Raw genomic sequence first — 26646 nt, 5'->3', positions numbered from 1 at the left:
AATTCGCAGACATTTCGCACAAAGTTGAACGACTTGACGGCGAGTTCGGTTACCTTTGGGCCAATGATTGCATATGACCCAAATTGGATTTAAGTCGATTAGAAGGTGCACCAGCACAAATACTGCATACTTATGGCACCGGCATGCAATCAGAAATCGAATTGCCATCGAACAAACAACAAGCGACCGAAAAGGAGCAACAGCCAGGGGCATATGCATGTTGCAAGGAGCATTTATCAATGAAATTCAATAAAAAAGGGAGGAGAAGCGAATACACTTTACAGGGAAATGGTTCGTTGAACTCACTCGCTCGCAGGACAAGCGACGTACCTGAGCCATTTTCTTTATTTTGGTCTGAATGCAGAAATCAGAAATCAGCTTTAAAGTGAAACTTTACATCTCGCCCGCCCCGTAACTTGACCTGCAGCAAGTTCTTGGTTAACACAGCCGGAGTGCCGAGCTGACGAGGGGGTGTGCCCCGCAATCCGACAGCCGTGATAAATGCGACAACAACAGGCCAATAGGCGGCATCCAGCTGGGCATCACATCCCATTCCCCAATCCCATTTCGCATCACAGGCCATTCCGATCCACTCCTTTCCAGTTCTGCGACTCTCCACACTGAAAGCAATCAGAGTTAAAGGGTAATACAATAGACAATATAAAATGAAGAACAACTGATTTCGAAAACTAAAATTTATTGACCATGTTGTCGATTAAAATTTATTATGGCTATGCCATAAATTAGGATAATAATTATTCTATACCTATTTTAATTTAAAAAATTCCCACAATAAATTTTAATTGAATTTAAATCCTATTCGATTGCCGGTTTTGGGCAGTGGCCGGACAGCCCAACCCATTCGACCCCTACCCCTGGCCACAATGTCTTGTCATTTCAATTCCATTTGGCCAAAGTTGAGATCCAGTCAGTGTGCTTAAGTGCAGGCCCAGTTCCAGACCCTTACCCAGGCCCAGAGCCAAGTCCAGACCCAGACCCAGCTCCAGCTCCAGCTCCAGCTCCAGTGCTCGTCTTAACGACCGTCGACGTCGGCGTCGTCGCCTCTCGCATTTCAACTTCTGGCTAATTGTTGTTGGCAAGACTACGGCGACGATGCCGACTGAATATTATTCCCGGCTAATGCGCTGCGCTCCGGCTATTTGAAGTTGAATCGATCGGCTACGTGCATAAAATTGCGGCGATCTTTTTCTCTCTAATCATAAGCTCGGCCATGTCTCGCATTTTAATTGCACATCGATTGGCCAAAAAGTGTCGCTTTAAACATTGTCGCTGCAATGCAATTCAATTTTGGGAATTGGGAATTGATACGGCAATCGAATCCCCTCGTGGATGGATATCAACTATGCTTCTTCGAGAGCTCTTCATATTGAATATGAAATTGCGCAAACTTTCCACACCCTTTTGCTGGGTCCCTGATTGCCACAATCAGAGGAGGAGCTCGCCGGCCTTGTTGCATTGCTTGTGTTGCAAATCAGTCCAATACACAAAACACACTCGACCAGAAGAGGAATGAAGAAAAATCCATAACAAAGTAATCAATGAAAGTTGCATGGTATGGGCAGCCTGGTGTGGCTAACCCAGAAGCCAAGGAAGCCAGACGGAAGCCGAAAACAGTTTCTTGTGGCTTCTCCCAGTTTCAGTTTTTGGCTAACACGCTAAGCAGTGAGCGGAGAAACCCGAAAGTTCCGACCAAGTCGACCGAAATGGAATCCGGAATCCCTAAAGCTACCCTTGAAAAAATCTAGTCCTTAGTTCCAAGATGTGGCTTGTAATTTTAGCTCTATGTTATCCTCCAATTCTTAGAAGAATACTTATGGAAGTAGTTTATATAAATAAGATTTTTAAAATTTTCCCAAGTGCAGTTTATCCTGCCCGACATTTGGCTTCCTTTTCACCAGCTGCTTCTTTTTCTGTGGATTGAACTCCACGAAAATGGTACAAATAAACAGCCACATCCATGAAGTGGCAGTGTTGTTGATAGTTTTGTGGCAAAGTTTGTTTCGTTGAAAGCCAAAAACCCCCCTAGATATCAGACACTCATTTGCTTTGCTCTATTTGGCGGGGGGCATCGTGATTGCCGCTTGCCATTGGCAACTGATCGAATTGCTTTCCACATGCCACATACAACGCACAGAGAGGACCAAAACAGAACAAACACAGGCGGAACAGAGCTCAAATGCTGTATTCAATTTTCTGTTCCTCCTCGTGCCGCTTTGTTATTATAGGGCACAATTTTCAATGGTCTGGCACACGGGGCGTATACTGGATTTGCTTGGAGAGAGCAAGGAACATGCTCCCGGCACGAATAAAGCAATTTAAATTATGCCCGTGCTGGGCATTAAATCACAAAACACTGAAACTGAATGCAAAGCTTGCAGTCAGTCCACTTCCTGCCATCGCCTCGGCCGGCTGACGTCACGAGATCAGGAGCTGGTGTGGGAACGCCTTGAAGTATGCTGCAAGCTCTGCCCTCGAGTTGCACGCAACATGCTCGTAAAAATTAGACCTCCTAAGGCTGAAGCCAAGTCCAAAGCTTAGCTGAGCCAGGCGCGCTCTTCAAGTTGCATGCAACATCGCTATTTATGAACTCAACAACGAACAGGACGTTCTGAAAACGCCCCCATTTTCATTTTCTTGCCATCTGGAAGTGTGTTGTTTTTGTCTTTTCTTTGTTTTTGTTGCTATTGTAATTTTTTTTGTTTGTTGTTGCACTGAGTGAGTGCTCTCGACATGGGCCCAAAACATGCCCCATAAATTGCCACAGATACATTTGGTGTCCTGTTCTTTTGATTTCATGTAGATAAATTGGGTGTGTGAGACTTTTACACTAAATATAAATTATTATTTATCTTTTATGCAAAAATTAGATTAGGTTTAACTATTAATCAGTTCAAGAATCAACTATTCAGAGGACCTAAACTATTATGACACTGATGGAATCTTTAAAAACATAACAGATTCAGAAATGCACAAGAAAGTAAAGAAAATGATTTTTTAAGTACGACCCACAAAGTGAAACATCTAGAAGCCTTTGAAGTGTATTGAACTTTCATCCTTCGAAAGTGTTCGCATTTGTCTCCGACGTTGTAAGTGCAGCAGGCAGACGGGAAGACCGACAGGCGAGGTAGTCGGGCGGCGGTCCTGAAACAGGCTGAAATTGTTTTCATGCTCCTTGACCAGCCAACCGACCAAACCGGGCCACAAGCGACCAACCAACAGCCAACAACCAACAACCAACAACCGACAACCGGCTAACCAACCAGCAAGCCATTTTATTTATGTCAATCTCTGTCCGTTGCCCCTTTTGGCCCAAGAAGAGCCCGCCGGATCATAAATCTCTGGCCGGCAGTAGGCGCTGAAACTGCATATACAATATAAATAATGAGCGGGTGTACTCAGTATCCACTGCTCACTGTACATGCAGCCAAGGACCACGCCTTATTCCTGGCCAGGCATTGTGTGTTCTCGTATATGCATTTAATTATTTATGCATAATATTTTATAGTCGTGTTGTACTGCTGCATTGCTGCAAATTCCTCCTGGCCTTTGTCCTTTTTCCTTTGAGAGATTTTCCCATCGGCCGTGTTTGTTCTGTGCGGTTTTTGCAGTAGATATTGGTTGATTATTTAACAGCAGACTGTGCATTGGCACAAACACAAATTAATTACATTCTTAATACGCTGGTAATCCCGAGTAAATGCTAAATAATTTTGTATAATCCGTGTTCAATGTTCAGAGTGTGGTGCAATGCACCATCGTTTTTCAATGCCTATTCGCGATCACGTGCCTGGCAATTGCAGGAGACAAAATATTCCACGGCCGGTAGATAAAACAAATATTAAGACAGCTGGCCGGAGGGGCTGAGTCAGAGAAATGGGCTGGGGAATCACCAAAAAAGTATAAAAAATTGCGTAGACAAGAATCACATGACAAGTTGTTAAACAAGAAAGTTTTTTGCCGAGCCATCACTCGCGCAAAAACACAAAAAAAGGCTATAATTGTGCGCATGTTTATGATTGGGAAAACCAAATTGAACAAACAGATTAACGTGTAATCTTTAAATAAGCAAATAATCAGCATTTTCAATTTTAATATTTGCTTAACTCACAAACAGAAGAGTAGAAAAACTGCCACCAACTTATAAGCAATTTAAATTAAATCATTTTTTAATGTGTATCGCATTGTTGCTCGCCTTTTTTCGGCGTCTGTCCCACTATCATTGCGGGAGTCATTAAAATAATGAATAATGAATGGAAAAATACACTTTTATTGCGCCAGAAATGGAAAATTGAAATTGTCAGAGTGTGGCAAGAGGTTGAGTGAGTGGCAAAATGAGTAAACACCCAAACAGACCAGATCCAGATGCTGCCAGAGCCGCAATTAAATCTACAGTCTGCAGGATGCAGGATGCAGGCTGACAAGCCAGACCCTGCTGCAGCATTTACCAATTTATCCCTTTCGTGGCAACGCACTTTAATTGCTTGTCAGATGTGTGTTCCCTGAAGCTTTACTCATTGTTGTTTTTTGTGGGCGAGGCGAGGCACTTAATTTGCACAGCATGCACGCGTGTCACAATATCACAATCACTCAAGTGCAATGCTGAGTTCTGCACTCCATTCGTCAAACAAATAACACAGCCAGTCAGATGCCACTAAAAGTTGGCCTCGGCCGGATCCTTGGGCGGATCGCGGTCAGGAGCTGCCCATGACAATGCCCTGCGAACGCCACAAGTACTTGCTTGTGTGGCTCTCGGCCAGAAGTGCGAGCATCACACCACCGCCAAACAAGGGAACTCAATTTGTTGATGAAAGTAAATAAAACAATTACCAGATGTGGTGTCTGCAGCTGCCTGAAACTTTAACACGGAGAAGATCAACAGTAAAGTCTCCGGAACAGATAAGACAAGCTTCCTTATCAGGGTCTTGTGTAACAAAAGTGCCTTGAAAAACGTGAATGCAAATTCCTGATAAAACGCTTGCACAATGGACCTTTATTTACTTGAAATATTTCATTCCAGACTTTTATAGATTACAAGATATTAAACTAGAGTCTTAAATTAATTTTCAAAATATCGAGTTGAAACGATCATTTATGTCTCAAACTGGGTACCTATTAATCATCCCATTTAATGCAACGAGCGCTTCTCTCATTCAGTTTCTTGGTAATCATAAAAAGCTAATGACTCCCCAATTCTTTCTAAATAATAAATGATGCTAGGGCACTTTTATCTTAATAAGCTTATTTACTCAAATATTAATCATTCCAGACAATAAAAGTATTAAGCATGAATAAATAAATTTAAGCATTTAATTCAAAGGCCAATCGTGAAAAAAACAAACACGTTTTGAGACTTTTATGAGAGTCAAAATATTGGTACTTCAGATTGTTATTTAAAGTTTATTTTGATTCCCCATTGACGTCTGTTGTCCCAGGTGTCAAGGTCTTAATATTTAACCAACTTCTAACAGTTCCAACACCTGTTATAGTGTTTTTCGAGAAAGCAAATGGTCCGTGAGTTGAATGAAAGTCATTTTATCTATCAAGTCGTTCAGAATAATAAACTCGATTGGTCACGTGAAGCGGCACATCTTTTCTATTTTTGAGGGCTGTTTAATTTTAGAACTCTTCTTGAGATAACAGGCCCGTCAAAACGAAATTCTGATTGATTTTGGTAATTAACAAATAGATCTAATTAGTCAATGATATTAGAAACCTCTGGGGGAAGAACAAATCGAGACGATCGAGATATTGGCTATCAAAATTTTCAAGTGGAAAACAGAACATAAGTTGATACAAAAATAAAATTCGAGAGATAGGTAAAGTGTTTTTGGCCATGGCTAAATATTTTTAATTTGCCAATCGAATAATTAAATCAAAAACGTTTTCCGTTCGCAATCTTTGAAGTGGTACTCGTGACTCACAAAATTTCATTCAAATCGGAGCACTTACCTATCTCCGATCAGTGATAAGGCCCAAAAACCACAAAATTGATTTAAAATTAAGATGGGAGTAGTTCTGTCAGGAAAAAACCCCTTGAACTGAGTATCTAATTAATTTTCTATCAGGCTAATGAGTCAGGAAGTAAACTGATTTTAATTTCACAATATCACAGACTTTAATCTGAAATTGAGAGCAATTTGGTGTGAAGTGCATAGAAAAAACGGCGGTTTAATGGCGGTTTGTTTTATAATTTCTAGGCGGGTGGTGTGCCGACGAATACTCGATTTTCGAATATTCGATGTGTGATATTTTACACGCAAAAACACCAAAGAGAATGCAGATGTCTGATGGCTGATATCCGATTGCCGCTGCTGAATGCCGACTGCTGGCTGCTGATGGTTTTGGCCAGATAGCACCACTCAGCAAACCAGGTTGATTGCTTATTGTTTTCTGGGCAGTAGAGGAGGCTGCTGTTGGGACGGTGGGTGACTAATACCATTGTCATGGCATTTTGTTTGTTTCAACTAATTGAAAAAGTTGCCTCTGCTCAGCAAATAGATTTAATTTGGCTGACATTTTTGATTACTTTAATTCGCCCAGCCTGTGGTCAGGTGCCGTTTATAAATACATACACATAATTTTGAACTAAACTTGGCTGTGAAATCTAAATGTGCAACCAGTACACAAGGTAGTCCAAGTCGGACTCCGAAAGCAATCAATATTTGTCCACTCAAGTTTTAACAGTGGCAGTATCAGTGTCGGTAAATAACTAAACAGTGAACAATATCCATTCAATATGCCGACATGGCTAATCGATGGTAATAATACCAACAATTAGGTGGCAAACAACAAACGCTCCGCACAATAGCCACACCAGAGGCAGCCAAGAGGCAGGTTAATCATCTCTAGGCTCCAGAGAGCGAGGCGCCACCACCGCCATCCTCTGGAATTTAATTAACTTGGCAACGTGGCGCAAAATTAGCATAAATCATTTAATTAAAGGTAAGTGCTGAGCAGAGCGAGCGTTTTCCGAGATTCCTCCTAGAGGCCGTACTACGGAAGGTTGTCTACGAACGGTAATCATGTGTTAATTTTTTAATGACGTTTGATAAATATTTTAGGCCAAGTCGGCTTTTGTTGCCTCTTTAAGTTAGAAGGCTTGAATTGAATTAATCATGGGAGCGAAAAAGTTGACTTAATTGCTTTATCGTGATTTAATTGTGTGGAATTGCATTTAATTTTGCCTAAAAAGTTTGGGCAAGCTCGTTTTAAATGCAAACAATCCAGTGGCATTTGGCTTGGAATTCATCTTGAAAATATTCTTAATCGTGGGCAATCAAGCAAATTTAAGTTCAGAGAATTTTTACAAAATCAGGTAATAACATTGAAAAGCTTTTCAAGCAAAAAATTCAATAAAAAATTCAACAGATGCAGAAATTAAACTAAAAAGAACAACAACTAGTCACTAAAAAGCATTCAGGCGAAATCGGGCTATAGTTTCGCTGGATTCCGATGTTGTTGCTGCTGCTGTTATTGTGGTAAATAAATAAAAACCGCATCAAACTATTGTAATAAAAACATTTTCGTTCGCATTTTCACAATGAGCGCAATTGCAAATTGATTTGTGTGGTTCTACGAAAATGCAGCTCTTCAGCCGTCGTAGTTTCTGGTCGGAAACTCGTCCATGGAGAAGAAAAAATAAATAATAATAATACAGAAAACAAGAACACAAACAGTGTAAAAACAAAGAGAGGCATAAATAAAACCAACGACAACAAAAATATGCGGCAATGAATTGGAGATATTTTTGCAAAAAGCTTATGAATTTTTGATAGCGATTTTCCCGATGAATATTTAAGAAGTAAGCAAACAACTGGCTGCTGCGATGATGTTTAAATTAACTGTGTTTAATCCAAAATATGCTTTCACTTTAATAAAGTTAACATTTGCACTCGGCTGGTTCAAGTAAATATTGTTCTCATACAATGGGAGGGACGAAAACCCGATATAAAACATCAAAAGTTTGCTATTCAATTAAAAATGTAAAAACCTTAAGCTCGATCAACCTTTAAGCTTTTGTTATTTTATTTTAAATAACTTCGTTGGAACTCAATCCGCAAAGTCTATAGAACCCTTAAGATTTGAGCAGTAAACTGAAGGCATAAATTAATAAATACTAAAGAAAAAAGCGCTTCAGTATATATTTCAATTAGTTATCCATGTGAAGAAGGAAAAGTTTGTTTTACATTTTTGTTTTGGATAAGCCGGGCAGCCAGCAACAGCATCCGCATAAATTTTGCATATTTATAGGCACATAAACCCCAACCCCCCACCGGACATACATATACACACCGCACTTGTTGAAAAGGGCGTCGGGAGCACCTTTTGGCGATTGCCTGGCTTTGGTGTGAAAAATGAAACATAAATTAAATCTGCCGCCGCTAACACAACACCAAATTCAACCCACAATTCCGGGGACTCGGGATATACTTAAACTGCCTCCTTTTTTTCACTTTATGATTTCAGCCAAATGAAAATTTATGAAGCAGATGGCACAACACACAACCTGATGCCGATGCAGAAATCCAAAAGCCAAATCTAAAGCCACTCGGAAGAGCTCAAAATATGAACTTGAAATTTGTGTGGTCTCCCAAAGTCGCAAAGTTTTTTGTGGCAAATGAAAATTATGCCTCATTAAATAACCAAGTGCTGGCAATAAATTACACTTTACATCGCTGTAAAATCTCCTTGCCAGGGCCTCCAGGATGTGTCCGAGTCATCCCACATATTTCATGCAAACGAAGTTAATCACGACTGCAGTCGTTAAAGAAAAGAAAAATCCAAACAAGCTCAGGAGCTCCTGACTTTTGGCCGTGTGCCCTAGTATTTTCCCTTTGTAAATTCGCAACTAGTAATTAGTTAGCTGGAACAGGGCAGTGAATTATGGCTCATTTAGATAAAATTCTCAACTGCGTCTGAGAAAACACTTCCGATTAAGTGCTCTAGGTCGAGGCAACTTCCCACCCACCCAGAAGTCTGTCCGCCGTCAACTTATCGCCCTCCACTGACGTTAAATAATTATATGATTTTATTGTCTGGCAAACATTTGTGTCTGCCGAGATTCGGTTTAACTCAATATTTTGAGTATCTCAGCAGCCTAGCACGTTCTGCGGAAAAAAACACCTGCCGAAGCAGCCGACAGCCAACCTAGTATTTGCTTTGGCCTTTCATACTACGTAGATTGATAATCGGGCTCTTGGCATATAAATAAGGTCCACAGGGCCACTAGGTGCTTGCATTTGCACCCAGTTCTTCGACGAGGTCGGACACTAGCTTTGGTCAATCCAATCAACTTTCCTTACTTATTCCACTCGGGAACTCATCAAATTTCACGTGAGTTTAAAGTTTAAACATATGTGTATAACATTTAATGTGGAGCATTTAAAGTTTAAACAGGTGTGACCCAGCTTCTTTTTTGTTCTTTTTGTTTGTATTTAATTATTGTTTTTTTAGCCTGTAGAATTTAAATTTTTTCGGCATTCGGTTTTTTATTTTTGCCCAGTTTCATTGCGACTGTGATCGGTGTCGTAACTCTAAGACATTCAATGCTACACACCGCGGAATATGACATTCCACCGAGTCGAGTGCTGCTTTCCGAGTAAGCCACACACATAGCCATATGTAAATTTGTCGTTTCGACTGCTCAGTGCAAGTGTTGTTCCAGCTTCCAGGGCGGAAGCTTTGCCTAACACTCGGAAGTTGCCAGACAATGTTCTTAATGAGTTCTCGGCAAGTAGACAGCACAGACTGCCTCAGCATAAACTCTATGCAAATTGATTCACTTTCGAGCGACTTCATTTGAGTTCGTTACGTATGCGGCCAGTTGGCTGACTTAAGGGTCCTGCAGAGCCCAGGAGTGTAAGCAGGCTAAGTAAGCTGCCTCAGTTATGACAAAGGACAGCGTTTCAAGAACTCCAGAACACAAGATGTTCCGCCCACTCACGCTAACTGTTGGCTAATAAATGATGTGGCAACTTTTTGGGGTAACTAAGCCACCTCATCTACAGAGAAAATAAAATCCTTGAACTTTTCTTTCTTTGAAAAGGTATTTGATAAAAGTTACAGTTACAGAGATCATAAATTTATCTTAATGGCTTGCATTTTAATTGTAATTTTTCCAAGTGTATCTGCCGCAAGAACAAGAGAGCTAAATGTTGTAGTTACTGTAGTCGTTTTAGCTGTTGCTGTCAATCAAGACAAGTAAAATTTTTGCGACATTGTTGCCGGACAAGCTGCTGCCAAGCGTGTTTACTTTGTCCTTTTCGCCATTGTTACTGGCTGTGGCTCTGACTCCTACTCCGTGCTCTTAGTCCCCCGCTCCCACTCTGGCCGTACCATGTCCCTTTGTCCTCCAGTTGGTCATGTAATTGCTGTTACAGTTTGGGCCAAGTTATTAAGTGATTGTTATTGTTGGCACTGTGAGAGCCGAGCTGAGCTGATGCAGCAGCATAATCTAACGATTATGCGGAGCTTCAGCTGGCTTGGCACAAATGTAAATTGACTTGTGTCGGATCCCGAGCGGAGCTAGGACAGTGTTGCCTACTTTTTGGGGAGGCCGAATTAATTTCCATTCTGGCGAAAACACTGTCGAAAACAATTTGCCAAATTACCGATTGCAGCATGTGGTATCTGGCTGCCGCAAACTGTTGCAACCGGCGCCCAAAACTAATTGCCTTTAATTATGAATGAAGCGCACTGGCTCACAATCCCACCACCCCCAGCCGGCCATCCCACAGTCAGCCCCCGAGCATATATGCCTGTCAGACACGGCGTATGAGTAATGACTGTCTAGGTAATAATGCATTATCGATTTAAAGTGTCACACGATACGAAAAGTGGCGTTTGCTCCGAAGTGCAGACAATAACTAATTGCCGCCCCCCACACGGCTCCCAGCTGGAATATTTTCCTGTCAATTAAGCCGATAAAATGCGGACAGGAAGGGTAATAGTAGTTGAAGAAGAGCGGGTCGTATTTATCTGTAAATATCGATTACATGACATTAATTGCGTATTGATAGTGTTTGCACAATTGTTTGTCCTGGCACGTTTTATTTTCCGGCTGTTTGTTTGATTTGTTGCCACTTGCAACTGTGCAGGGCTCTTCCGGCTACCGGCAATGGCCCTCAATCAATCAATCAACCCATGCATAGATCAATCATTTTGGAAGTGCCTCTCCAAGCCTTAAAGTCTTTCGTTCCGACTGCCCCCGAAAGTGTTTGCGCTCTCCTGGCTTGTCAGGGCACTTGGCCCTCCAGTTAGCTGCAATTTGCGACTCATGAATATTTATGAGCGCGATATAATTAAATATGCTAATTACAACTGATTGTACGTACAATCATTTGAAATTATAATTCTCGAGTTTACTTCCCGCGTCGCCGAAGGCGCACCGCGGAGGACAACACCAACGCGGGATAACACGCACTCCGAAACTCCAAAACTCTGAAACTGACAATTTTGCATAAATTCAAATGAAATCAACACAAACGCGCGAAAGCTTAGCAACTGTTACCAGTTGGGTTCAAAATTGCTTTGCAGCGTGCAAAAAAATTAAAAGTATCCAGGGGGCTAGGGAGTTGGGGGGAAAATTAAATAAATTACATTGTTGCCAGCATAAAGTTGACGCTGCCAGCAAAACAATTTGTGCAACGCTATCAGGCCCGCCCACTGCTCTTCAGAATTTCTAACCCGCTGGCAACATTGTCGTGTCGGTATGGGACTCCTGCATATCTTGCACCAGCATCGCCTCCCTCTCGTCCTGTCAGGGGCCACCGGATGAGCTAGAGCCAATTTTTTTATGCTCCCTCTAAGTGAATTTAAGTTTTAATAACTGACATTGACAGCGTCATCCGGTGGCCATCAAAGCTCGAGCTGCTGCCCCAAACAAGGTTTATCCGAGTTAATTGAAAATCCAAAAAGGCAACAGGTCAAAGCAATTTTAATTGCAAAAACATTATGTTCAGCAATTCTTTGAGCATCAAGATAAAATTATAAAATATATCAAGAGCAGAAATTACCTTGGATGTATTTTTTCCATTTCACGGTTAGTTTACAGGGACTCTAGACCACTTTATACTGGTATAACTTAAAAATGTGTTCATCACAGATCATTTTCTATATTTTTACATCCTTTAATTTCCACAAATAATACAAACAAACAATAAAATATTTAAAACCTCTGAAAGTCCAAGCAAAGATGCTCTGAAATATTCACAAGAGTCGAAAAGCCAGCACAAAATCCTCCGTCAATTGAAGAACATTTTAAAGGCTCTGCTTAAGTTTAAACGTCAATAAATAATTAAATAGTTGCCATATGCACACTCATTACATATATATGTAATTAACCAGACTGGCCAACGACATTATTTCCCCGATTGCCCATAAAGAGCCCTTGGATCCCAAAGATAGCCGGTCACTTGAACAAATCGCCAGCACGTGGCCAATAAGGGGAAGGACTCTCCGCATGTGTGTGTGGGACCCACCTGAGAAAGGTGAAAATAGTTTGCACCCAAAGGGGCAGGTGTAGCAGCCATAAATATCCATTTGTAGCATTTCCATGGTGACAAAAATGTATCCAGTCTAATTTATTATCAACAGCCTTTGTTCAAACAAAGAGCCCGAAACAAGCTTTTTAATTTCCACAATCTCGCCAGGCTACGAAGGACCTGGGCAAGTCCTGCAAGGGCATTTCATTAGTTCAATTAGCCGGACAGGTGCTGGCTGGATGTCAAGTGGTAGCTTTTTAAACGATGATTAGTGGCTTTTCTTTCAGGGGCAGTGTGGGGCAAAAACAAGACAGACCGTCGTTTGTTTAGCCTTTGACAGGACTCGCTTGAATACAAATTTATGTGCTCGAAAGGACCTAGCTCTGTCAGTCAACCATTAATTATAATCGTTTTTTGCCAATGAGACACAACTAAACAAAAAATATCAGAACTGTTTATTATTTTCCCATCATTATTATTGGCAAAAAATGAATATTTTTAATTATATTTGCTTAGACATGTTAAGTCGCTTATTTAATGTTTAAACAAGCATCCAACGCATTCGTGAATTTTAAATATTGGTTTATAATTAAAACCGTCCTCCGTTAACTGGAATAACTCATCCGCAGCCACAGGTGGCTGACCAGCAACGAGCTAATGTCTCACCAGGAGCTGAAAGTGTTGAAGGGGTGGCAGAGAACACAAAGAGAAAAAAATTGGCCAACAGACATTGCACCCGGACACTAACTAACCCAATTATTTGTAAAATGCGAACACAGAAAAATAACCGAGAAACCAAAATGAAAAGGAACCGCAGCCCATTGTTGCCGAGGCAGGTGGAAACCGGAGACACAGAGTTTTCCGGGGAAGGAAAAGGCTTCCAGGGAACTTTTCACAGTCTGCGTAATGAAAACTTTGTTAGGGCATGGCAATGCGGAAAGGAAGGAAAAAAGAGGAGAGGGAAAAAAAGGACATTGGAAAAGTGGGGAAAAGCAGCTCTTCCTGCTGGTGCCCACTCGATGGTGTCGAGTGCTGGGTGCTGGTTCTGGACATGGAAGTGGCGACAACGTGAAATTAGTTGTGCATGCTATCGCAAGTTGCAACAACGCAACTTGCAACGCAAAACCCCGAGCATTAGCCACGGAGCTGCCCTAGATGCACGCTCTAGGTCCTTTGCCAGTTCCCAGGGCTCATCCCTGGGGGTTGACCACTAAATTGCCGGGATGAAGTCGCCGGTTTAGTGCCCGGGTTGATGTTGATCAAATTAACAGCATGTGGCGACTGGCAAGTGGCTGGCGGCCGCTTTAATGCCTTGCCGACTTCATTCCCGGCTCTCCAACACTCTTGTTGCTCTTTTTTAGCATACTTTTCAGCGACCAACAAATTACTTAAGCTGTGGGCAAGGCTCCAGGACAAGAGTGGCAGTCCTGTCATCTTAGCCCCGGCCAAGAAAAACATTTCTTGCGGTGGAAAGTTTACAAAAATGTTTAGCCATTAAAGGGTATTTGTTTAAATATTTAAACACTTTTAGGAATATTTTTATATTAATATCTACATTTCACATAGTTGAATTGAGACTTAAGAAGTTTATTTAATATTCAAAAATTCCGTTTCAAAAATTCCATAATCATTGCCTGCCAACACTGAAGAGAGTAAACAACAAGAAAGGAAAGCTAACTTCGGGCGGAGCCGAAGTTTATATACCCTTGCAGTTAAAACCGGATATATATCGCAAACATCGGATATAGTTGGCCGATCCTTATGGAAATAGGAATATATAATCCAATTTATTACGATACAAAATCTAAAAAAAGTCCCAAACTTCTATCTTCAAAAATACGAAAGTTGATATTTCTACCAAATACCATTTCCGATCGTTCAGTTATATGGCAGCTATGGGATATAGTCGGCCGATCCTAATGAAATTTGGTAGGTTGGATCAACTGACCAAAAATAGAGTCTGTACTAAATTCCAGCTTTCTATCTTCAAAAACACAAAAGTTGGGTCATTTCCGATCGTTCAGTTATATGACAGCTATAGGATATAGTCGGCCGATCCTTATGAAATTTGGCATGTCGTATTATTTTGCCAAAAATAGCTCTCACCTAAAATTTGAACTCTCTAACTCTAAAAATACCAAAGTTATACCATTTCCGATAAATCAGTTATATGGCAGCTATAGGATATAGTCGGCCGATCCGGGCCGTTCCGACTTATATACTGCGTGCAAAGGAAAGAAGGGTGTGTGCAAAGTTTCAAGACGATAGCTTTAAAACTGAGAGACTAGTTCGCGTAGAAACAGACAGACGGACAGACAGACAGACGGACAGACGGACAGACGGACATGCTCATATCAACTCAGGAGGTGATCCTGATCAAGAATATATATACTTTATAGGGTCGGAGATGTCTCCTTCACTGCGTTGCACACTTTTGGACAAAATTATAATACCCTCTGCAAGGGTATAAAAAGGACTTTGGCGAAGTTTTGAAGAAAGAAGGCTGCCTAATTGTTTGACAGGACAACTTGTAAAGCGGAAAGTTGTACTTTGAAATGCGACAGGGCCACAATGACAGGCAACAACAAGTTGCAATTGTCACTTTTGTTGAAACTTTCGCGAAATTCACAAAGTGTGTGGAAATGTTCTTTTTTACTTAAGTTGTTCCTCCTGCTTTTTTATTTGCAAAAGTCATGCTCCTGCAAATAAATTATAAAAATGTCCGCGGAAAATTATGTTTTCCAAAGCGAAAGAGAAATGTCAGCACCGGATGGAGGGGATTTCGATACGGCTCTCTCACCCCCCGCCCATTCCCGCTCCATTATAAATGATCGCAATTGAAAGTTTAACCCCATCCAGAAGAAGAGGGGGACTAGTTGAAAAATTGACATTATTTTCGTTACGTCTGGTGGCAACAACGAACGGTCAGCGAACGATAAATAAGCGGCAACTTAAGTCGAGTATTTATTTTTCGGGCATCGCTTGATAAATGACTTTGACCTGGCCCGAAAGTGCAAGCCAAACGAAAGCCGAAGGACCTCCACTGCCACTGCCACCGCCACCGCTACAGGCAATGCCACGCCCCCAATGACTTTTCTCATTAAGCTTGGCCAAGGCGAATGTGGTCGAGAAGAAATCAAACTAAAGTTTCGCACAAAATTCTCGGGTCAAAGGGCCCCAGGGAGCAGGGAGAACATGTGTAAAGCGTCGAGCGGTTAAAGCTAAACAAACAATTGCCAAATGCAATCGGGGAGGGATGCCTCACCCAGTGGCATGAGGGAGTGGGCTGTGATGGCGACTTGGATAGTCGAGAACAGTTGCATGTTGGCGAATGGCAGGAAGAAGTTTGCCAACCGCATGCTTCAACTTCAATTTGCTGGAAGGATTCAAAGGGGAAGGAAGTGAACAGAATAGAGCTGAACTGAACAGAACAGGATGGGGAACAGGAACAGGGATCGCTGCTTACAGTTTGACTCGTATTTCATTACTCGAACTGGTATTAAGTGGCAAACTTTTGTATTTAACAACTTTTAGCAGCCGAGCAGCAAAAATGAAGAAGATGAACCGACCAAAGTTTGCAGCGCAAAACCAACAAAAAAAAATTGAAACGTTTCAACGAAGAACAAAAAAGTGAAATGCAGTCACTTGACTTGACTGCAATTTCCTAGAAGTACACTAAAAGAAAAGTCTATATAAAAAAAATATATTGTTATTCGTGAGTCCTAGAACAGAAAATCTATTCTGATTAAGTTTCACAAAAAGCAACTTCCCTTAAATGGCAAATAAATGGCAGCAGTTTGGCCAAAACTTCGTTCCCAAAAAGGTAATAATAAAGACATTAAAATATCCCCTAAAATTGGAACAACATTTTGCACTTTGCGATTCTCTTTAACAGCCGCAGAAGTTGCATCCTTAGACCGAAAAATCTGTCACATAAAAGTTTGATTGCCACGCCCCCGCCGACGAGCCCGCCATCAACCCCCGGGCACTGAAGGCTTGACTTTGCAGTGCATTAATTAGCAAATGCAGTAAGGGGAGGGGAACTTTCGGGAACTACCGCGAAATGCATGCAACTATGTTGCAACTCGCAAGCCCCGCGCATAAACTTCAAGTTGAAGTGCCACATAAATTGAGTGCGCCGCACAAGTGCCCATCTGCATATGCAACAATGTGTCATTGTATTGTAATTTCCACATGCATAATTATCCTGGCAATTTCTGATCATCAGCAGAACAGGTGCCGCACCCGTTCTCCGGCCAAGTCTTGCGAGGTAGCGTGGGCGGCAAAGTTTTTCATACGTTCTGGGTCTCTGCTCTGAATGGGAATGAAAAGGCAAGCTCCACTTGCTGGCCGTAGTTGGCTCCTGGCCAAAACCGGGCCTGCACTTTGGCTAAATTACACTTTCAATTTGTCAGCTGGCATGGCCCTGCAGGCCATTAAATGGCAAATTAAGTTCAGCAACGGCTCCTATTTTGTTTGCTCTGCAATCTTTGCATTTTTCTTTCTCTGCCCCAGACTGGGGCTCAGTTTTCAGAGCAAATGTGTTTTTGATACGTGTTTCATTGTCTGACGATCTTGGCGCATTATCATGGCAGATTTTCGGCTCTGGCTATCAGGAACATGTTGAATATTTCATGAGAGTCATAAATCTCCTTCCGCCCGGACCAGGGAAGGAGTGTGCAGCTCGGGAAGTTAAGTCAGGCGCTTACGCGGTCTTCAGTTTTGCCGGCTTTTTATTTTTAATAACTTTCCATTGTGGCTGCCAGAGGCACCCACACAGCCACACACACGCAGCTGAAACCCAAATACACACACGTGGAAATGCCAGGACTTGGGCCAGGACATGTCAACGGCTGGGATGCTTGTTGCTTTTGTTGTTTCTCCTTCAAGCTGCTTTATAATTTATGATGCTTGGCATCGAAGACTCCTCCACATCCTCCGCCTGCCACTCCCACACACATGTCGCCAACTTTTGTATAATTTTTCCAAAAAAAAGGAACTGCATGAATATTAACTGCAAGTGGCAGAATATGGCGGCAGCTTCCCTCCCTCATCCCAGAGCTGTCCCATCTTGGCTGCCACTTTTATTGTGTGTGAGCCTGGGCCAAAACTTTCAAGTGCCAGCTTGTTCCGGAAGGGGCGACCACGCCCACCTACTAACTTATGCATACGTGTGGCTTAGTCCCTGCTTCCTCTGGCTTCTAGATTTCCTAGTGATTTTGTCAGTTGGTTTTTTTTCTGGCCAGGTTTAACATACATATTTGATGCAAATGTTCGCAAATTGTCGTCGCTGTCTATTGGACATTTTGTGGCCACATTTAGTTTCTGCCACACATCAAAGGATATGTGGGAAACACTTGAAAGTAAACAGTTTGTGGGTCTCTCAAACTGTGTCCTGCATAAGGATTATTGAGATGATAAAATCGCAAATGTATTCTCCTGAATATTATTATAAATATTAAATCTGTAAAGCGACTTTTCTTTAAAGAATGCATGAAACTCAAGTATTGCTCCTGCATGACGGCATGTGGGGTGCAGGTGGCACTCTCGTAAGGATCATGGATAATTTGCTTAAGCTCAGCAAGCAGAAAATAACGTTTTGCACACAACCTAGCACGCACAATAGCTCCGGAGGCGGGATGGGGACCCATGGAATTGTCCGTCCTGACTCCTGGCTCCGGTGGCTCCTGCCATTCGTGTCCTTTGTCTGCCCTGGCTTATCACTTGGCCAAAAAAGCGAAGGGACAAAGATGAGAAAGCTGGCTAGGTAGCCAGGCTCCCGAGCTCCTGGATTCCCGCCACTACTGCCACTGTCAGGCGGGTGACATGGCAGCTGTGCTTTAAACAAAGCTAAGCTCGGGCAAAAACAACATGACTAATAGTTTTGACAGAACCAGGCAAAACAAAAGCCAGACAGCATGTCAGATAAAAGCGAAATGACTGAGAGGGCCGAGAGGGCCAAGAGCGGGGCCAAAAAAGCGAAACTGCATGCTAAATGTTGTCAATTAGTTGAACGGAACGACCGAGATGATGACCGCCGGATGACACTCAAAAAAAGAAGTTGACCAGCTCGGGGCAATGGGGCGAATGGGTAATGCGGGATTTGACCAGCGATACATTATATTTAATCACATGACTATGAGGGAGCTCAGAACTTTATCGGTGACTTGCGGAATCGTAGACTTAAAGACCGAACAAATTTTAATACAAAAGCATCAGACAGCCAGACATTTAATTTTCAAACGGAATAGCTGAACCGAACACGTGACTGGCTGATTTTTAATAAGCTGTTTTGCAAAACAAAATTAAATTAACGTATATTTGTTTTATAAATGGCACCGTCCAGCCAAGTTCCATCATAGATAAATCACGTTGAGTTGATTACTGAAGATCGCGGGTTTTCCCAGGAAACTATCATTCAATTCATGGAAAGCTCTTGAATAATTTAAACTCTTCTATTGACAATATAAAAACTGGTATTGAGTTTTGCGTTTAAACTAAAAATAACTGCCAAGTCAAAACTTATAAGCCGATGGAACATTTGTTCCAATTAGTTTTTCCCCTTTGTCCTTAAAAGTTTTTCTTTGAAGTCTTGGTAACTATTTGGGGAAGCCAGGTGAAGGGTGAGCCAAATCCTATATCCTTTTGGCTTTGGGGTCCACATCACAGGCAACTCAACAGTTTGGCTTTGCTATAAAAACACAAAGTCGCAGCCAAGTCGCACTTAAGCTGACTTCTTACCTCGGGTAACACACGCCCTTACCCGCTGAAACAAAGTACAGTAAAAAGTCGCTTTGGAAGAACGCCACACAAATGTCAGAGCGTGAGTCCATAACTGTAAATTTCCTTTGCTTAAGTACAGTGAAAAAAAAGTTACATCTTTGTTATCGTTTAATAAATCTTAAAAATTTTGACACGCCTAAAGTTCCTAAAAGATGTTGCATTTGAAAATTTCTTTCTATGACGGACTGAAGTTTTAAATTATATAAAAGGGCTATAAAATATGTGCCCAGTGTTGGCCCTTTCTGGTGAAAGTTTGGTACAGTAGCCGCTTTTTGCCGGTCATTAGAGTTGGCCCTTAGTGGGTGAAGTTAGAAAATTGGGCGGCCAAGGGCACTGGCAGTGCATCTGTTATGATGGGTGCAGGCAACCACAGCACCCTCCGACGGATATGCAACAATGTGGCCCAAGTTTCCTGCTCCGCCGGGCAGGCACACGGAGGAGCTCTCAGTTGGCATTATGTCCACCGAGCGTGACTAACATGCACATGCTCAACTGTGCTGGAAAGCGTTTTATCCAGCTCACATCTCACCTAAAAGCCCCCATGCCGTCAGCCCCGTTTTCCTGAAAGGTTGAAAAGATTGTGTTTGTTTTTTGCCGGTCACCAACTTGAATTTTGATTTTTTTCTCCGCTTTTTTTGTTGCATCTTGCCATCAGGAGCCGCAACAACATGGCCAAGGACCTGAGCACTCTGGGCTGGGATTATCTGATGTTCGTCCTGTTTATAGCCATCACCGTCTTGGGGCCGCTTTGGAAACGAATTTTCGGCAAAAAAAAGGAGCGCAGCAAGGCCGATTATGTTTTTGCCACCGGCGGTGTTTCGATCGTAGCTGTGATGATTTCTATAGCTCGAGGAACGCTAGGAGTACGATCTGTCTTGGGTAAGCTCTATTATTTTTTTCCTAGCATTTCATTTAATATTACCATTACTATGTAGGTTATCCCAGTGAGCTGTACTATCGAGGTTCTGCCATGTGGGAGATCATCTATGGCATGATGAGTGCCTACCCGATTGTGTGCTTCATGTTCGTGCCCGTCTACTTCAACTTGGGCATCACCTCCGTCTATCAGTACATCGATCTCAGGTGAGTTCAAGACAGAAAACCAGTTCCCACGCAGTCGGGAAGGAGAAAGTCAGTCCCTCGAGCGCCGCATCGTTTAATTAGCAAGAAACGAAGAGGCAACAGGGAAATTGTTATTTAAACATTCATTTTAATTTCGCCAAATGAGTCGTTGTGTCGCTGCTCCTGCTTCCCTTATCGCCGAAGCGCACACAATTTTATTCTTCATTAAGGAGGCCAAATGAAACTAAGCAGGACACAGCCAGGATCCAGCTCAGGTTTACGTTCTGTTTCTGATGTTGATGCTGACTCTGTCCGTGGCACAACTTGTGCCGCGTTGCTAAATAAATTTGAATTATATTAAAAAAAACAGCAGAATCAACAACAAATGGCAAAACAAAAGCAGAGCCGGCAGAGCACATAATCTATAGATTCGTCCTTGCCGCGCCTGGGCCAAGACTTGGACTTTGCCACGGATGCTATCGCCCAGTTGTCGTCAGTTCCGCCACATCTCCTACGCCACTGCCTCTCCATCTGTCGCAAGTTGTCGCCTCGTGGGCCTAATTGTTTTTTAAGTTCGAAATTAGTTAACAAATTTGTTATCAAATGTTTTGCAGTTTCGACAACAGAATTCAATTAATTGCAAAAACTGACAAGACAAACAGAGCGGCGGGTGCGGCCTGAGCATAATTTGATTGAAATTTAATTGGCATGTGCCGTCCGTTGACAACATTTTTTGGCTGAGAAGGGCGGGCAGAGTAGCGAAGTGAAAGCTGTGCAGAATCGACAAATTATTTAAATGTTTTCCTAGGGCAAAACTGGGGTAATTTGTAAATTAGCATAAAACCTAGTAAAACACACGAAGGACTTAACTGGCGTCGAAGTAATATTAATGACAAAATCGATGACTAATGCATGTTTAGTTTCTTTTTACAATGAGTAGTTAAACTCAATTAATCCTGGCAGAGCAATGATTAATGGAGCAATAGCTAAAGAGTTTAATAAATTAAATAAAACAATTGCCCATTTTAATAAAGTAATTTTTTATAAAATATATCATAATTTTGATGCGAGGCTTTAACACTCAACCTAATTGGCCAGCCAACGAGACAAGCAACTTCATCAATCCTTGTCAATTGGCAAAGTCCTTCGGCGAAAGTAAGGCCTGGTAAAAAGAGATCCATCCAAGCCAAGAAAAAAGGGTTGAGAAGTCGCAACATGGCCAAATGTTGCCCCAAAAAGTTGCGAGCACAGCATTTGGATGCCTCATTGTCGCTTGTCATCGCAACTGGCGCCCCGCGACATGTTTATGCATACAACTTCATCAAAATAGGCCGAACTTCTGATGGGCAAGGTTAGGGAAGGGGGATTGGGGTCTAGGTCACACACAGAGGCCGATAAGTGAATATGCTACAAATTGCCAAAAGCCACTTGGCCAACGAGCAGGCAGGCCGAATGGAGAAACGTTCGCCACCCACTCCAGATGGAGGAAAAGACAAAAGCCTTGACGTAGGCAGCACGATGACAATGCCCAAAAAAAATAAGAGTGGAGTGAAGCAACTAAAGGACATCCAGTACTCTGATATAAGAAAAGGACATGTCGACTAATAATGCTTTTCCAAGCTCTGACTTGTACATTGCAAGGCTTAAAATAATTTTAAGGGAAACAAACTCCTTTGCGTTGCCTCCACACATATCCTTTTACACTTTAAAACTAAGGGGTATGAAAACCAAAGTCGAAAAAGCAAAAGAAATCCAAAAGGAGCCAACAACAAAGCAGCCACTTGGTCTGAGGCTGTTGACAAATTGTATGACAATTCGTTTGTGCAATAATGTTTATAAATAGCGCGTGTTGTTGCCTGTCACTAACATCAGGCATCAAGGATCAAGCATCAGGCACGAAGCTCCTCCCCGAAAAACTTGCGAAACAAAAAACCCAAGACATCCATCCCCACACACTGTCGCACAACCAAACACCCACAAGCCACACACATACATGCCCTTCCAAAGTCATGGATTCTCTCACTTGTCAGTCGGCTGTCGCAAGTGATGTCTGCCACTCAAATCGGGGGCGGATAGGATGGCTCGGGATGGGGCGACCCTTGACTCGCTGCCAACTCAAGTGTTGCCCGGCTCTCACACAGATTTCCTATCTGGCTGTCCGCCCATCGAGTTCAATGGTCAAGCAAAGTTCGGCTTTGTTCCTACGGCATAATTCTATCCATTGTGTGCTGGGGGCTGGATGGGCTGGTGGCTGAAGTCTGGGGTGGCAATTACATGTAAATAAATTGATATCAACCTTGTGTACGCCAGGGCAGCGGCAGAGATCAATGCGAACAGTTGTTAGCACTTAGCAAATGGAAAAAATGCATTTGGGCTTCCTCCTCCTGGTTTATTTACGAGTACAAGGAGCCAACAAAGTGCCAGGGAATGAAAAAATAACTCGACAGCAGGTGGAGATGATGGAAAGTTAGAGGGGTAGAGTGGCTGACGGGTCAGCGGGGAAAGGGTAGAGAGCGAGCTTTTTGGGGCGACATGCATACGCATAAATAAAGACGTTTTCGTCGTTGGGCTACAAAGTGAGAGCGTGATTTGCAATTCAAAGACAACAAAGTTGTTTGGGAGTAACACATATGCCACTGGCAGGACCAATGGGAAAGGGCATATCGGCACCAAGCTAACCATGTCATAAAAAGTACTTCTACAAGGGATAATGAGAAAGGTTAAAAGATCACTGAAATATTGGAGGAGAATATTAAGCTAGCCAAAAATCTAACCTTTTTTTTATTGATATTTTCTCTTTAATCTCAACCCATCCTCATATTTATTAGCTTTTCACCTCTGACCGGCAGCCTGTGAGGTAGCTTCCAGTCGTCAAGGTCACAGTATACCTTTTACCTTTGATTTTTTTTTTCTTTGACTTTCTCCCCTTGTCGTTGTGGGCGGCTTTTAACACTGCGATGGCACTCAGCTCGGGACACCAACTTCACACGGCTGATTATGTTTATTTATGCATGGCATTTAATGCAATCAAAAGTGTCGCCCTTTGCACCCGAACCTTTGAGCAGAGATTGGCCTTGATTGTAGAATTAACTCGAAGCGCCCGGGAGGACTGGAGTCCCGGGAGATGGTGTCTAAACGGCGATTATCTGGCCATTGTACAAACCGTCATATTAAATTTGCCATTAATTTATGCCTTTGTCTCCTGCACCCAAAACTGGCTTAGCGGCTTTCCCATGATAAATGATGCATCCAGGCAGTGGGAAATGAGAGATGGTAGGTACGCAGCTACCTACCAGGAGCAGGAGCCTCTGTTCAATTAATGGGGGAAAAGCCTGCTGACCTGCTCATTCTGATTCTCCCCTTCTATCTCTCGCCGGCTCCCTCTTTCTCCAGCTTTCTGGAAACCCATTTTCACACCCTCCAGTGGTCATTGACGCTGTCCTGCAGATTGTGGGCGTGTGGCGAGTGTGCGAGGGGAGCAAGTGTCCTTGCTGGTAATTGCTTACCCGCTGGCATGGTTGCAGCAATTATTGCATACTTTGCGGCACTTACATTTCATTTAAAGTTATTAAGCGACAATCGCATCGCAGGATGTCTTTAATCAACTCAACGAAGTGAATTACGCAGGCAGGCGCAGGCGGTGGCGGATGCGGGGGCAGAGCAAGGACGAGGCAAAGAGGGGGTGTAGGCAAACGGTTAAATCAATTAAACTAAAACAAAAGCCAGGACCGGGACAACGTTCAATCAACTGGACGGCGGTGACAGCCTCCAGGTCATTACTCACACACAGAGCGAAATGAAGTGACAGACAGACAGAAAGAGAGAGAGAGAGCGGGAGAGACAAATCCTTGGGCAGGACAACTGGCCAAGCCAAGCCAAGCCGAGCCGAGCACTTATTGTGATGAACACAATGTTAACAGGCTAAATGAGAAACAAATGCCACAATCAGACAACGTAGAAAAACACTCGCAGGGGCCGAAGAGGCAGCAACAGCAACATCAACGGCAACAACCACAGAAATGAAAGGCAACCGAAAACAATAAATCCCATAAATCATATTAAATTGACATATCAGGCTAAAATTGACCGCAAGCAACAATATGCTCTTCCATGTGGCAGTGTGTGCTTGGTAGTCTGGACTTGTGTTGGGTGATTGTATCCTACAATAATATTTCTTTATCAATTTCCACAACAAGCTCAGCCCTGGGAAAAACAAGAAAAACCTAAGAAAATGCCTAAATAAATGTTTGACCAGCCGAGCAAGCCGCCCAACCAGAATCATCCCACTGCCACGCCCATTCAATCAACACATATTCGATTGTCATACATGTGTCCTTGGCTGTCCGGCCGGGCTTTTATGTGTGCAGGCCTGGCTGTTGTTAAAGGCCTACGGGCTGGCCTCTGCAGGATTTTCAGATTTCCGCAGGGACTTCTCTCTTTCGGGGCCGCAATTAAAATGTGTATCAAGCATACGACACGTTGTCATGTAAACCGCTTTAAGCCCCGACCAACAATGTTAAGTCGATCGGGTAAATATGTTAAGCCTGTCCCACAAACACGCCAATTGATGTTTGCTCACGGCAAGAGTGCAGCACCACCATTAACCTCTTGGTTAATTAATACTCGGTGGTGCAGCATATTGCAGAGAACCCACTTGATAATGAACCTCGCATTAAGGCGATTAAAGAGACAGTCCCCGAGATATCATCCTCCTCGCCGCCTAAATATGCATTTAATTCCCGCTCCAACAACACCTGCGCCTCCTGGAGCCAATCGCTCATTGGCCGAGGAGATAGGGCCCGCTGACAGCCCGCAACACGGCCCAGATCAATATTGGCCAAGGGCAATTAATCATTTAGTGGGCCGACTCACACACATGCAGTGACAGGCATAGACGGAGAAATGTAAAGGACGAGCAGGACGAGGTACTGAGGATAAGGATGAGTGGAGCCGGGCCATGGAAAAGTGGATTATGCAGCCAGATTAGATGTACGACGAGAAATTACTTGGGATTACAACCAGCACAGTGCGTTTCGGGCCCTTAAGGTCATCTATATAGAATTGCATATAACCTTCTTAAATCCTTGAATGAGCTTGAGACTGTCATAATCCTTTAAGTAGAAACTTTCACCTCATATAAAGGGTATAAATTTCACTTAAATCAAGGATAGAGAACTTGATTCCTCAGGATGTTTAAACTATTTTATAGTTTCGAAACGGACTGCAAACCTACCACTGGCCTAAAGCTGGGAACACCAATCAAAGCATTACGGACGTAAAGCAGTTTATTTATTATGGACCCCGGGCACTCTCTCTATGGCAGTGCGTGTGCAAAGGCACTTGAGACTTTCGCCCGGACCCGCACATAACGCATACTAAACGATCATTAGGGGAACCCCCTAAAAAGCCGTGCTCCCCATCTTGTCGCACATTTCGCATCAAATTAACACACAAATTTTTACAGCCCCGAGAAGCACATAAAAAGCTAGGGCCCGCGCCCTGGCTCAACTATAAAAACAATCAAAACGAGTTACAGACCCGCCAATTTTCTTAGGTTTTTCTCCGTCGCCCATGTCGTAAATTTAACCCTCCCAGACCCGATACCACACATAACTTCTTTACAGCGGGTAGTAAGTCATAAAAGAGGTTAAAAATAAAAATAAATTCAGAAATTCTTAGCTCGAGAACGAGCCAGGGCGCCATTAAAAGTTTAATAAAATAAATAAATGGATAGGAGTACGAGTGCAGACGGCAGTCCAAGCAGCTTGATTAAATCCCGCACCTGTAACTCAGCAGCGTTTCCTGTTCTCCGGTCTTTTGCAGGTTCAAGAGCCGCACGGTCAGGTGCCTGGCATCGGCCACCTATATAGTAAGACAGATTTGCAACCTGGGCATCACCGTGTACACACCCAGCGTGGCCCTCTCGACGGTGATTGGGATACCCTACTGGGCCTCCATCGTGGGCATGGCCATCATTTGCATATTCTTCACCATTATGGTAAGTTGCGGCGCATCCGGTTCGGGAATGTCAGCGATTTAACGATGAAAATATTTAAATTCCTTGTGTTTGCCACTCATTAGGGCGGTCTGAAGGCGGCCATCAACGCGGATGTCATCCAGACCCTGACCATTTTGGTTGTCACCGTCGCCGTCTGCATCCAGGGCACCATTTCCACGGGCGGCGTCAAGAAGGTCTACCAACTGAATCGCGACAATGGTAAGCCATCAGTTTTAGTTTGTGGCAAGGATTCGCTTCGATTGATCATAGCAGCTTATTAGCCAGCTGTCAGGATATGTA

General features: G+C 42.9%; 1 protein-coding gene across 3 annotated transcripts in view; it reads left to right on the top strand.

Annotated features, from left to right (window-relative positions):
- LOC108130858 (sodium-coupled monocarboxylate transporter 2) overlaps positions 1–26646 on the top strand; it is a 34311-nt gene that overhangs the window by 5419 nt on the left and 2246 nt on the right. For 2 of the 3 annotated variants that reach the window (XM_017249523.3, XM_017249522.3), the window contains exons 3-6: positions 19942–20165; positions 20222–20369; positions 26172–26346; positions 26430–26565. In XM_017249523.3, the coding sequence (XP_017105012.1) occupies positions 19955–20165; positions 20222–20369; positions 26172–26346; positions 26430–26565 (670 nt within the window). In that variant the 5' untranslated portion in view covers positions 19942–19954. Of the gene's footprint in view, positions 1–9278; positions 9355–19941; positions 20166–20221; positions 20370–26171; positions 26347–26429; positions 26566–26646 lie in introns of those variants that run through there. The other variant, XM_043211935.2, reaches the window with a different exon arrangement.

Source organism: Drosophila bipectinata, chromosome 3R (assembly GCF_030179905.1).
Source record: "Drosophila bipectinata strain 14024-0381.07 chromosome 3R, DbipHiC1v2, whole genome shotgun sequence".
In the NCBI taxonomy this organism is placed as follows: domain Eukaryota; kingdom Metazoa; phylum Arthropoda; class Insecta; order Diptera; family Drosophilidae; genus Drosophila; species Drosophila bipectinata.
Note: the sequence above shows the minus strand (reverse complement) of the source record. Positions and strands in the feature narration are given on the sequence as shown.